Here is a 13701-nt window from a genome sequence, read left to right on the forward strand (position 1 = left end):
GGGGGACAGCGTGTCCGCACAGCCGCCTCCATCCCACGCCTCTTCCTGCTTCCCACAGGTGCCTCAGAGGCCGCCGCAGGCAGCAGCGGAGGTCACATGGGTGACCATCGTGCCCCTCCATGGGGACAGATTCACAGGACACCTCACACAGGTGACAAAGAACACCTCATGGAGGTGTCCTCAGAAGGACAGCCTGGAGGGCAGGCATTCACTGCCCCGCAGCGGCACAGTCACACGGCCAAAAAGGTTGTCCGTGTCAGACTTGCCGCCGCTCCATGGCCCTCCATTGACAGTGACACCTCCGTGCCGGCTCAGCTCTGAAATGCCAAGAGCGGCCTCGGCAAGGGTCAAGCTGCCCCCTCTGCCAGCAGCCCCAGCAGCCTCTGGGGCTTATCCCAGAGGCAGAGCGTGGTCCATGGGCCCTGTGGCCAGCAGCCACCGAGTGCCACCTTCTCCATGGGGCACTGTGGCTGCTCACAGGGCCCGGGGAACACCTTCCCTGGACAGCTCAGCTGAAAGGCTCTGGCGAGGGTCAGCGGCAAGGCAGGGCCATCGCCTGCCACCCCTGCGATGTGCAGGGGGCATGTCGCTCTGCACAGGGACCCAGCCTGACTGGAAGCACCTGGGGCACAGCAAGATGGAGGAGCTCACTGAGGTGCAGGAACAGCACAGTGGCAACATCTATGCAGACCTGCTTAGAGGCCTTGCCCTGTGCCTGTATGAAGACACATCTACCAGGTCCACCTGCACCCAGGAGCAGTCAAGCGTCAGCCAGGATGCACATTCACAGCACCAGGCGGTGCCCAGTGCTCCTGGCTTGACCAAAGATACCACGGGAGAGACAGGAAAATTCTCTAAGCTCCTGTCTCCTGCCCAGTTGTCAGAGCAGCAGTCTGTCTCTGACAACTCCCAGTCCTGGGACACTCCTCCAAAAGAGTCAAACTGGGAGGAGGAAGAGCTCCCAGTAACAGAGGCTGCAGGAGAGGAGGCCAGCGACCCACAGGGCACGTTGCTTGCCCTATTGAAAGAGAAACAGGGAGAGGCAGGATCTTCTACCCGGGACAAAGATCCCTGGGATGAGGGAGACAGCAAGCTTTTGCCCACATCAGAGCCTGAGGTAAGCTCAGACTTCACAGCCTCTCCCTCATCTGGAAGCCCCTGTGAGGAGAGGGGAGCTCATCAGCTGCCCGAGCAAACTGCACATGGCAAGCTGCTGTGCACGGGGCCTGAGGATGCTTCAAAGCATCCTCTGAATATCGACGCAGAGGAGCTGGAGAAGTTGGAGGAAGACATCCTCTCCTCCCTGCATCAAGAAAGCCCCTCGGTGCCACACAGTCTTTGTGGCTGGACCAAAGACTCTGCAGGAGAGACCGAAAACTACGCACAGCTCGTGCCCCCCGACCGGTATGAAGAGCTGTGGTCTCTCTTAAACAACAAGGACGCCCCATCCAGGGACGCTCGCCTAGACCAGCTACTGGCCAAGTGGGAGGAAGAAGAGCTCCCTGACACAGACACTGCAGGAGAGAGGGACAGCGAGTCAGAGAGCGCGTTGTCTCTCCCACTGCAAGATGCGGGAGCAGAGCCAGAAGTTTCTCCTCTGGACAGCGATCCCTGCGACGAGGGGCACAGCCAGCCTCTTCCCACGGCACTGCCGGAACACACAAAGATGTTTGCGGTTTGTGCCTCGCCTGCCGATCCTGCGGAGGAGGCCGGCGCAGCATGGCTTGAGGCTGGCTGTGCCCAGGCCGCCCCTCCCCAGGAAGAGCCCCGCAGGGCTGGGGAGCCGGCAGGGGCTTGCCCGCTGCCTGCCCAGCCCCTGGCACGCAGCGCTCCTGCTTGCCCCGCCGGCAGCGCAGCCGTCCCGCAGCCCCCGGCCCCACGGCCATGGCGCTCCATCGCCAAGACGGCCCGGCGGGCTCTGCGCTGGCTCTTCTCCTTCAGCTGCCTCCGGGGGCAGCGAGAGGACTGAGCCCAGAGCCAGAACCAGGCGGATCCCTAGACATGACTGCTGAGCCTGAGGCCATCACCTGCCAAAGGTAAGTCCTGGTGCCGGTGCCAGCCCCGTACTTACAAGAAAACAGCAAGGGAGCCTGGTCAGCGATAGCCGCTTGAGGAAGGATGACAGCACTGCCTTGGAAAACCCGATACAAGCTGATTGTCAGCCCGTGCTGCATTGGCGGGGTGCCTTCCCACACAGCCCTCAGGCCGCTTTAGGAGCTGAGAAATTATCCTTGGGCCTCAGCATTGCAGGCAAAGGTAGGTATTCCCATCCTCCTTTCATATGGAAAAGAAGAAAATGCCTCCATGGATACCTGCAGCATGGACTGGACGAAATTGTTAACCCCAGAAGAACGACTTCAGCCCCCACCTCCACATGAACCACGGAGCCTCCCAGTGCAGACAAGCGCTTGGTGAGGAAGGACCAATGGGACACTGCTGGAACCAAGCACATCGGACTGTCTTCTGTCTTATTTGTCTCCCATCCCCTCTGCCCCCCCTTCCCTTCTCACCCTCCTCTTTATTCCTTTCTATCTCTCTTCCTCCCATTTATTATTAAATTAAATCCCTGTTGTTGACTTTGGAAGATGGTCTCGTTGGCATCTTAATTTGGTCCGAGGTGTCCTTCCCTAATCTCATTTTACCAGGGCCACACATCTGCACACAGGACTCCAGGTGTGGCCTCCCCAGGGCCCAGCACAGAGGGACAATCACTGCCCTGGTCCTGCTGGCCACACTGTTCCTGATAACAGAAGGCCAGGAGGCCACCAGGCCCCTTACCCACACGCCAGCTGGGCACACACCAGCTCACCTTCAGCTGCTGTCAGCCAGCACCCCCAGAGCCTTTCCTGCTGGACAGCTTTCCAGCCACTCTGTCCCCAGCCTGGAGCACTGCAGGGGATTGTTTTGGTGGCCAGAGTTTACAAGCCAGAACTTTGCTTGTTGAACCTGATACTACTGACCTTAGCCCATCAATCCAGTCTGTCCAAAATACCTGGTTCCTAACCTGTGCCTTGAGCTGTCATGCCACACACTGGATCAGGTGGCCCCATCCAAACAGGTCTATTCTAGAAATACTTAAAATTATGTAAGAAGTTGTAGAGACATACACCAGCCACTCTAAAAATATCAGACCAAGGAGATAAACATCTTCTGGAAGCAGTAGTTGCAGCTGGTTTTGAAATATGGATGAAGTATTATGTACTCAGGTCTGATCACTACTGATGGAAGAGAATAATGGGCATTGCTTCCAATCTCTGCATTCTTGGATAGTCCAGAGGAGAAAATGAGAAAGAAATCCAGAAATGGCCATGCCTTTCCACTCCTGCCAAAGAACTGGGTTGGAAATACCAAAATCACAGCATCATCTCTAAGAGAGGAGAAAACATAAGTCTACCTTGAATAGTTTTAACAACTCTGAAAAACAACAAGGTCAAAATTGCTGCTGAGAGCAGTGAGTATTTTTTTTGCAGTTATGAAGCTCAGAGGAATTTTGTAACTTTTTGAGTCAATTCTACATCTCCTGGGTCAGAGAAACAGCTTCTACACAAACATATTGACATTCCTACCCACATTTCTTAGATGAGGAAGATTTCCTGACCCCAACTACACTCTATTTCCTTCTACTTTCACTATGAGCATTGAACTAAGACCAGAGGAGCCATAACCAAACTAATTTTAACACTCACACCCATTTCAGACTGAAGCCATGTCAGAAAAGTGAAACATTTTAAAGATATATAAGCTTTTGTTCTATACAAATGAGAGAAATATTAGTACAATATAAGTATCAACAGCCCTGATATTTCCGGCAGAGGGCCCAAGGAAGAATTAACAAATGTGTTTCTAAATCTACTGTGTGCATCCCATCCCAACTTACCTTGTCTCCTTTGGTCCCACTAGTACCAGGAGGGCCAGGGCTGCCAGGAGGACCCTATAAAAATATAAAATATAAAGAGGCAAAATTGAGAGAAAACTCTTTGTTTCTAAAGTGTGGGAGAAACAAGGCTGCAGGTATTGGCAGCACAAACAGTGATGTCCTGTTGCACAGGGGAGGAATTAATAGAACACGTGAGGCTGCTTTGACTTTGGTGCACAGAGGAAAGAGAATAACAATGGAGATTTCACAGCAACCACAATAACACAGTAACACCAATCTAACTTCAGCTGATTCAGAAGAACTGCAGTTCAGTGATATATCTGTGTCAAACAGAAAATTTAGTATAAAATTCAGGCATGAAGATTTACCCCCTTCTAAGTGTCTAGACATGAAAAAGGAATAAATACATCAGAAAACCCAACTTCTGTAACAGGGTTTCATTTGGAGAAATTGTTCCTTTGAAGTAGTAAACAAACAGGATCCATCTACACATTCCTCTGCCATTTCCTACTTCATCTACATTTGCTGCAAGTATAAACTAGTTCTTTATCCATCTTGCAAGGATACTGATAAACACTAACTAGACACACACTTCTTGGTACAAGGTAAACTGTGGCTGAGGAACAAAGCAGGATGCAGATGCTGCACCCTGGAGGCATCAGGTTCAAGTGTGGCAGTGATTAGCTGCATGGCTTTTGGCAAATCACTTCTGGCCTCTGCTTCTTATTCTGTCCTTTGCTATTTAGACCAGAAGGTCCTTGGAAGGAAAGGATGCCTCTCATTAGGTATCATTCCCTGGGTAATGAAAACAGTCCTGTGGAACCTACAGAGAGCATTTTTAGACAAAGCAGTATGTGTCTGATCAGCAGAAATGTACTCATCTTCCAGGCAATTTTCTGTTTTCTTTAAAAAATGTAAATAATTCCAAGCTTTTTTTATTGAAAACAAACCAAATATATTAAATCCAGTTTTCTTCCTTTCCTATTGTGGGCTTAAACAACTGAATTTTTCTGAGTGCTTTCTTATGTATTTAATGAAAATTAAGACAAATATTTGAGCTATCATATTTAAAGGACTGGCATTTCCTGTAAGTTGCATTCTAGTTTAGTTTTAAAAGCAAACAAACAAAAAAAAAACAACTGTGCCAACAAAGATCTTTGGAATAGGGACTTGATTGGGTACTGTCGTGATTCAGCAACCACCCAAGATAAGTCTCAGTTTTAGGGTCAACTTCCACTCTCTCCAAAGAAACACTTCCAGTAATTGAGTATTTGCCACATACCTGTTTTCCCTCCACACCTGGCTTTCCAGGGAATCCATCCAAGCCTCTGTCTCCCTGGAAAACAAAGAGAAAGAACCACTATAATTCTATACTGTTTAGGTCACTGCCCTGAAGGTGATGTTCATATTATCGGCTCCAGGAGTAATGAAAAAGGGGAGAAATTCCAGCCAGACCCAGGAAATAGTCCAGAAAACAGCTGAAGTTCCTACATCTGTACCATGAAAAGTTGCTGCAACCAGAAGCAGGTGTGTGCTTTCCATGTTGGCATCCTTCCTCTGCCTGCTGAGGTGGGTTTGTGTAAACTGTACAGTGTGCTCCAGGAGAATGTCAGCACAGAACAGCTCTTACAAAAACAAGAAAGCAGTCCAGCAATAGGTCAGTTTTACCCAGTAAAGAAAAATCTTTGATTTTTCACCTTTCTTTTCTGTAACCTGGGGGAACAATTTTTTTTTTCCTGTATGTCTCCAGAGCTGGACAGTCCACAATGTGTCCATATGCAATGTATTTCACTAATTTTATTACTTGAAGATACGGGTTTTTCCTGCTGCACCTAAACCTGATTTTCTTTTGGCAGAACTTCCAGATTAGTAAGTCTTTCCCTAATGCCCCACAGAGGGGAGTGTTTCCTTCATCTTTACTATGACCTGTTCTGTATTTGAAGATTTACAAAACTCCCCTTTCAAACTTCTCTAGAGTAAACAACCATAATATTTTAAACTTTTCTTCATGGGCATGTTTGTCAGTCCTCTGATCATTTTTATTGCTCCCCTTTGTGCAGTGTCCAATTTTTCCACATCTTCATTGTAGCTAGGTGCATGAAACTCAATACACCTGAGGCTAACTTTGAGCAGGAATATGTTTTCATGTTTTTTTAGACTATTCTTGTGTTTAAATCCCAGGAAAATGTTTACACCAACCCCCCTTCCACAAGATGGCTCCTTGATCAGCTGTCCCCAGTCCATAACTGCAATTTGTTGTCTTATGTGTATGAAACATTCTGCAGCTTCCCCTTCTCAGTGTCATCTTCTGCTTTGGGGGATTCTGTTTACAGGATAATTTTGAATTCTGGCCCTGATGTCTATTGTTCTTCCATATTCAAGCTCAACATGTTTCATATTTTATAATTGAAGTTCTTGGTAAAAACTGGATCAGTTGCATACTTCTGCTGAACTGCACTGTTCTCCCACTGAGTGTGAACTTTGACCATTCAATCTCTTCAGTTTAAAAACTCTTAGAAACAGGGAGTTTCTTGTACTCTCTTAAGTCCTTAAACCTCTGAAAAATGAAACAGATTTTGTTAGGATCCTTTGCACACAGTTGAATATAAACTATCAAACACACACACAATGCCAGTGTTAATGTGTCAAATTCTACAAGTACAAGCAGTGACAGAAAACTAGTAGTTTTATGCTATTTTTGTGGTGGTTTTATATATCTTAAACTCTGTTAGACCATTGTTATTACCTGCAAACCCACACTGGATTTAATTAGCTTTTTTTGTAAATGATACTGTTGCTAAGTCAGAAATGGATCTGCTAATCACTATTTATTTTTCCTCCTTAGAAAGTCAATCAATCTTCTAACATAAATATTATTTCAAATTGTGCATTCAGGAAATGAAATTAGAGAGACTGTTGTCCTCCAGAAAACAGCTGAAAACCAGTGTCAGACACCCAGATCCACTTGCTTTGGATGTGATAGCTTCCACATTAATGCTTTCTTTTGCAATGCCTGAACTACAAACATCCTGAATTTAAGACTTTCAGCAAGCAACAGCCTGGTATATTGCTGAGAAAATGTGCAGTGTGTTCCCAGGAGAATTTTTAACATCAATACACTGCAGCAATGAGTACTTCACACATGCTGGTTTAGCTGCCAAAACAGAAAAGTGTCAATGTTCTTACTGCTACCAATTGGTGCTGGGAAAGGCAAATATATTATTTATACAAGCAAAAACAACAACAACAACAAAAAAAATCTGTTTGAAAACCTTCCAAACGATTGTGTTTTCTACTGTTTCTTCAGAAAAAACTGTCATTATAAATATTTTTTATTATTTTTCCATTCTTTAAATAAGCTACTCAGTGAAAGGTACTTTTCTTGCAACAGAGAGAACAAACACATTAATGTTTCATTCTCAGATTCTCACTTTAAGATTTCATTTATTTTCCCTGTGTTCTACTGTTTTTTCTTCTTTTAACCAGTGGAACAAAATGGTGAAGATTCACAAGCAACTAGGGGAAATGACAATTCTGCCAAAACTTCAGTGCTGCTCTCTGACCCCTACCATTTAGAAAATTTAATGATTTGTTGGAAAAATGATTACCCAGCAGTCTGTAGGGCCCTGGAAAGGCTGGAGGAGAAAAAAAGCCCCACTGCATAGGGATCTGGCAGCAGCAGACCAGTCCTGCTGCCTTCTTACACAATCCCTTCTCAATAAAACAGACAAGGTTTTACAGGATGGACACCGGATTATGCAGCAAAAGCAATGCCCTTTGTCACACTGAACTGCTGGACATGCCTAAATTAGAATGCCAAGAATCTCATGCTCCTGTTAGCAGGGCAGTGCATCATATTTATCTCTGGGGTCTGTCCTGGGGTCTACAAAGAGCTCAGTGGATGGAAAAGGGCATGGGATAACCCTCATGTGGTGCAGTGCTTTTCCAAAAGTGCAGGTGTAACCCATACTACTGGATTTGAGAACCTCACTATAAAACCTCAACATTTACATCCGAGGTCCCAGGATATGTGAATAATGCAGCAAGATGGATGGGATACTAAGGGCTTTTTTGGTAGTAAGGGAGAGGAATTGATAAAACAATACTCAGTGCAGGAACTAGTGCTCCCATCTGACACTATAACCCCTTTTCTCTTCAGGCACAAAGAAACACAGGTTGTGTAGGAGTCAGTATTCAGGTTACAGACTGAAGAGCAGACAAGAAAATATTTGGCCCACCAAATTGACGCCCACTGTTTTCACAGTCGTACTGACTGGTAAAAGTTAAAGCACTGGCAGTGGGTGCACTGAGACTGTCATTAAAACCTGGAAAAAAATCTAAGCACAATTGTTGTAGCAGAGATTTGGCTGCTTCAGGAAAAAAAAAGAAAACCAAAAAGGATTGGGGGGGCACTTCTAATTGTACAGATCCTTCTAATGAAACAAAACATAATTCATTTCTTCCCTACTTTAATCTTCCCCTATTTAGTTGCCTGCCCACACACAGCTCCAGCTTCCTCTCCCATCACAATGATGTCAGAAAGATGGATTTTCTTCTAGGAGCCAAATATTCCAGCAGATTAGACAATGTTGGCTCTGGAAAAGCAGCAGAGGTACTGGCTAGACACAGGACACCTATCCAGTTCTGCAAAGGGCTGAAGGGAAAACATGACAAAGATAAAGTACAATCCAGTCATTTACTCTAGCTGCAATAATGAGGATAGGTAATACAAAATATGATCATGGGTACTTTATCATAAACAGCAGAAAGAACGTTGGCAAAGAGAAACAATATCTCACACTAAGGGTCTACTGATAATTTTTCCCAGTAGGCAGAAATTTGGTGTTAATTACTGAGTTTCCTCTCCAGAAGAAGATGGAGACTGAGAAACGGGAACAGAGCTATGCTGGGAAGATGGTGACTCCCTCCTTTACACAAACACAGGCAAAGCTGCCAGACCCTCCTTGAGATAAACCTGGGTCAGGACCAGTTTGAGTCATAAGCAAAACAGAACATTTTTGGGGGGCCCTGAGCACTGCCAAGCAGGTCTGCAGGCAGAAGTGGGTGCACATCTGTGGTTGCTCTGAACACAATGAGAAAACTGAAATAACTAAGGCTTTGTGCCTGTCCAGCTTTCCTTTTAAATGCCCATTCCAGGTATAATAAGCATTTAGTCTTTTCCTCAATCCACAAACATGGTTCAAATCCCAGAGTGACCTGTACTCTGAAACAGCTCTTGACGGTCAGGAGAGATCATGGAACTGGGAAGCAACTCCATTTGGTTGAGGCCTTTGGAATAGTAAAGGTGCTTACTACTAGTGAGTTTATGGAGATGGGAGAAGAAAGAAACACAGGAAGTTGTCTGATATGGAAAACTGGAATGAGATGGGAAAATGCTGGATGCAGACATGGTCATGGAAGTCAGTGACCATTCTCAGCTCTCAGGTTGTGTACACAATGTGGACACCCCTTCAGGTCTCCACACTGGCAGCCTCCACTCTTCTCCTCCTCTCTTTCCTCCATCCCTAGCTACATACACACAAGAAGTCCCTAAATGTGTGCTTAGTAGACAGCATAGATCCTGAGAGCCCTCCAGCACACCCGTGGGAGGTGGAGAGCACTTGGAAATTCAGCACAGTGAGGAAACTCCATCCCTCTCCAGAGCTGCTGGCCTGGTACTCCACCTCACCTGATGGACAAAGGAAAAGCCTGGTTTTTCCTAGCATGCAGCAGAAATACCTTGTCTCCTCGTGTTCCCTTTTCTCCTCTTTCTCCTTGTAGACCCTAAAAATAAAAATAGACAAAGATTAGAAAGCTAAATCCAAGTAGAGGCATAGTTACCTCCTCTAATTAGTCACGAAATCAGTGTGCACATCTGCACAATCTATTCAAGTGAACCTCAAGGACATTTTCTGTGTTGCCAGTCCTCAGAGTTGGCTGCAGGCATGATCTAAGCAGACTCACAGAGCAGGGACCGCTTGTGAGCCCAAGAACATCTGTAATATTATATTGCCTGCAGACACACGACCCTCCTGCCAACAGCAGAGTGCAGGGACAGGGAACACACCACAGCTGCAGATGGTCTGGAAACCAATGCTCTGCATTTTTCAAGTTTCTTGTAAACAATGAGAACTTTGATAAAGGACAATACTGATGAGAAAACCTATTGCATAAACAAGCAAGAATTACCGTTCCTGGTGGGTTTGGATGCAGTAGCCAGACAGACAGCAGGTAGTTTTGAGAACTGGCAAAGGTTAGATGAATTCTGTCCTGGGGGCCCAGCACATTTTTGTGCTGTGAATCCAATGCCAGTGTTCCTCAGGACTGCATAATTCATCTCCTCCCAGCTACACCAGAAACATTGCTGGAGCTCGGTTTGATGTGGCACTAGCACAATCGACTCAATGGGCACAAGGGGATTTCAGCTTCACTTGGCTCAGCAAACACCCTGTGTGTATGTAAATACCTTACCTGTATTGTAGAAACTGAGCAATCAGCTAATAGCTGTAGAGAGACAAATAGGCTCAGACAGTAGGGACCTCTCTAAAACTGCCAAAGCATATAGTGCTTCTTGCTGTAATAATTTAAACTTCAGTTTACTTCGCACTATAGTGGAGTTTTACCTCCAAGCTAATGAAAGCTCCATGCCTGGGTATATTTGGCCCTCAGGATGATTATGTATAATCATCTAAATGGGCAGGGCTATTTTATACTGGAGCAGGTTGCTCAGAGCCCAGTCCAAGCTGGCCTTGAATGTTTCCAAGAATGGGGCATCCACCATCTCGCCAGACTCTGTTCCAGAGTCTCACCATTCTCATAGTAAAAACTTGCTGCCTTATATCCAACCTAAATCTAACCCCTTTTACTTTAAAACCATTATCCCTTGTCCTATCACAACCTTTTAATGTCCTCATTAAAAGGTTTGGCATCTTTTAAATATTGGAAGGCCACATTAAGATCTCCTCAGAGCCTTCTGCAGACTGAGCAACCTCATCTCTCAGCCTTATCTCACAGGAGAGCTGCTACAGACTTCCCAGCACTTCCATGGCCCTGTTCTGGACCCATTCTCAGAGGTCCATGAATCTTTTCTGTGCTGGGAGCCCAGTGATGGATGCAACACTGTAGGTGGGGTCTCACCAGAACAGAGCAGAGGAGCAGAATCATTTCCTTCACCTGCTTCCCATGGTGCTTTTGGGCTGTGAGTGCCCACTGCCAGCTCATGTATAACTTCTCATCCACCAGTACCCCAAGTACTTCTTGGCAGGACAGCTCAGAATCCTTTCATCCCCCAGCCTATGGGAGGTGAGTCCCATCTGGGTCATCAAATCTCAGAAAATCCAGACAGCCTTTCCAACACCAGTTAAAAGGCTGCTTTACCAAGCTGAGACCACAAGACAGAGGTGCTAACTGGAAAGAATCTAATTTATTTTGATCTTTCTGTCTGTTCATTCAATGCAGGTTTGTCCCTGAGCCCAAAGGCTATTCACTGAGAGCTTTGAAAATGTGACTGAAAATTTGCTGAGAGGTGGTATTTTTTCTTGGTGTTCTGATGAAGTTTTCAAGCACCATATAAATGGTGCATCATCACAGACCAAAGCAATTGCATTACAGTGGGAGCATCAAGAAATCACCAGCTGCTATCTCAGTAATCAGGTAATTTCTGCTGACACCTCTCTACTGGCTACAGGTCTGTTCTCATTTAATGAAGACAGAAGAAACTCAGTGAAGTCAAGAAAATTTCACCACTTGAACATAGTGCAGGTAAGTGGTCAGACAGACTATAGACTGCTTCATAATAAAAAAAATGTATCTGGGCAGAACACACTGAAAAAGGAAAGAAAGTTTCTAGAGCATTAGAAATTGAACAAGAGCCATGACTTACCGGTGCACCTACGTAGCCTTTAATGCCTGGAGGACCCTGTTTTCCCTCGGATCCCTGGCAAGGAATTGAGATACAGTTAACCACCAGAAATTCTTTCATATAAAATACCAAGAATAAAATTAGTTGCTCTTGCAGGCTCACATTGAGGCTTCTTGACTCTCTCAGTGTTAATACAGGAGTAATGTCTTACTTTCCAACTGCTTACCCAGACTGACACTCCAGTATTTTCCTCTGTCCCCTCAGATATTAACAAGTTTTCTCCTTCTGCTCTCAGACTTAACCTACAAAGGCAAACTGTCCCATATAGGTTACTCTAGGGGTTATTTCAGAAGGTTTGGCAATGTCAGTTGTTGCACACAACGCCTGCTGGGGCTCCTGAACACAGGGTTAATAGAGCAAAGCAAAGGTATACATTGCTGCAAAGTGACCACAGTCTTCAAAATGTTGTATGTTTTGAAGAGTAAATGCAAAGAAACAGATCAGAACTAAATTTTCCAATGCTTATTCTTACTGATAAGAAAAAATGCAAGAGGGTCAGGCACATTTCATCATTCCTTCAGCTGCCTTTGCACTGACTCGCCCTGGAGAAGATACACTGTAATGGAGAGTATTCACAGTGTGCCCTTAATGTGTCTTACAATGCTTGGAAATTATCTGCATCATCAGCTGAACAGGCTCAACCCTCAGAGCTGTCCCATGAAGACAGCCTGGGCCTGGCAGATTAACCTAGAGAACTGGTTTAACATTTTATATCATCTATTTGTCTGATTATTTTCTTACTTACATCACTTCCCCTTTCCGACCACCCTCATCTGTCTAACTCCTGTCTCACACTAATTGGGTGGCTGTAATGGATAAGGCTTCAAAACAGATAGAGATATTATTGTGAAATATTTTTAAAATAATTACTACATTTTGTATTGATAGAAGTTTCATATTAGAAAGATAATAAGATTAAAAATGCAAGGTGTTTGCAATTAATTAGTAACAGAACTGAGGCTTTTTTTCCTCAATGCAGGTTAACAAGAGTAGGGTTCAAGCACAAGCAAAGATGGCTCTGAGATCAGACGTGAGAACCTCTGCAAGGTCAGGAAGTCTCCTAATATCAGAGGGAGAGCAGCAGGCATGCACCTAAATCTCTCCTTCAGCCTGCAGAAAAACACTGCTACCAAGGTCTAGGCAAAACCCCAAGAGAAACAGAGTCCTGCTCTAGGCTGTCCAAATTACAGAAGTCCAACTCAGTCCTGTTACATAAAACGTGGTTGTAACACTCAGCAGAGTGTTAGAGAGAAACTGGGTTTGTCTGGATGAGATGTGCTGAACCCACTCAAGGCCTGTGCTGAGATCATGTCTGGTAAACCAGAGAAGCGTGAGACCTTCGACAGCTTGTGAAAGGAAGAAGGAAATTTGTCAAAATGAAGCTCTTACCTAATACATTTTATTTCAAAGGATTGATTTTTTTTTTTTCTGCTCTCCCTCTGCTTTTTCTATTAAGTGCAGATAACTGTCAGTTCAGATGGGAATGCTATAGCTATGTCTGTGCCACAGCAATGACAACCACAAAAAAACCTCTTTATCCTTTTATTAGAGATACAGCGGAGGAAAAAAAAGGAAAAGGTTGAGTATTTGCTGAAGGATATTGCAGGCTAAAGGGTCTGATCTCAAAAATCCAAATTTTATTTCTCTGCTATAACACTGTACAATGAACAATCTGAGATATGGCCATTTTTCTCTGGACCCATTTATTCCATTTAAATTAACCATATTTATGTGGGAGTTCTCCCCACTGAGCAGTGAATATTTCTTGCTGTCTCAGGCTACCAAGACATCTGTAACCAGAAGCTCCAACACCTCAGCACAAGGCTGACTTTGATAACTCTTCTTTGTGTCCAGATTGTAACCAGCAAAATCACACATCATTCTTGGAGAACAAAGACGTTTA

At 45.1% G+C, this 13701-nt stretch overlaps 1 protein-coding gene across 1 annotated transcript in view; it reads right to left on the minus strand.

The window, feature by feature from the left end:
* COL22A1 (collagen type XXII alpha 1 chain) overlaps positions 1-13701 on the minus strand; it is a 227247-nt gene that overhangs the window by 96205 nt on the left and 117341 nt on the right. The window contains exons 16-19 of the mRNA XM_015620160.2: positions 11760-11813; positions 9617-9661; positions 5160-5213; positions 3878-3931 (exon numbers count right to left, since the gene is read on the minus strand). Coding sequence (XP_015475646.1) covers positions 3878-3931; positions 5160-5213; positions 9617-9661; positions 11760-11813 — 207 coding nt within the window. The remainder of the gene's footprint in view (positions 1-3877; positions 3932-5159; positions 5214-9616; positions 9662-11759; positions 11814-13701) is intronic.

The sequence above is a fragment of the Parus major genome, chromosome 2 (genome assembly GCF_001522545.3).
Source record: "Parus major isolate Abel chromosome 2, Parus_major1.1, whole genome shotgun sequence".
NCBI lineage: Eukaryota > Metazoa > Chordata > Aves > Passeriformes > Paridae > Parus > Parus major.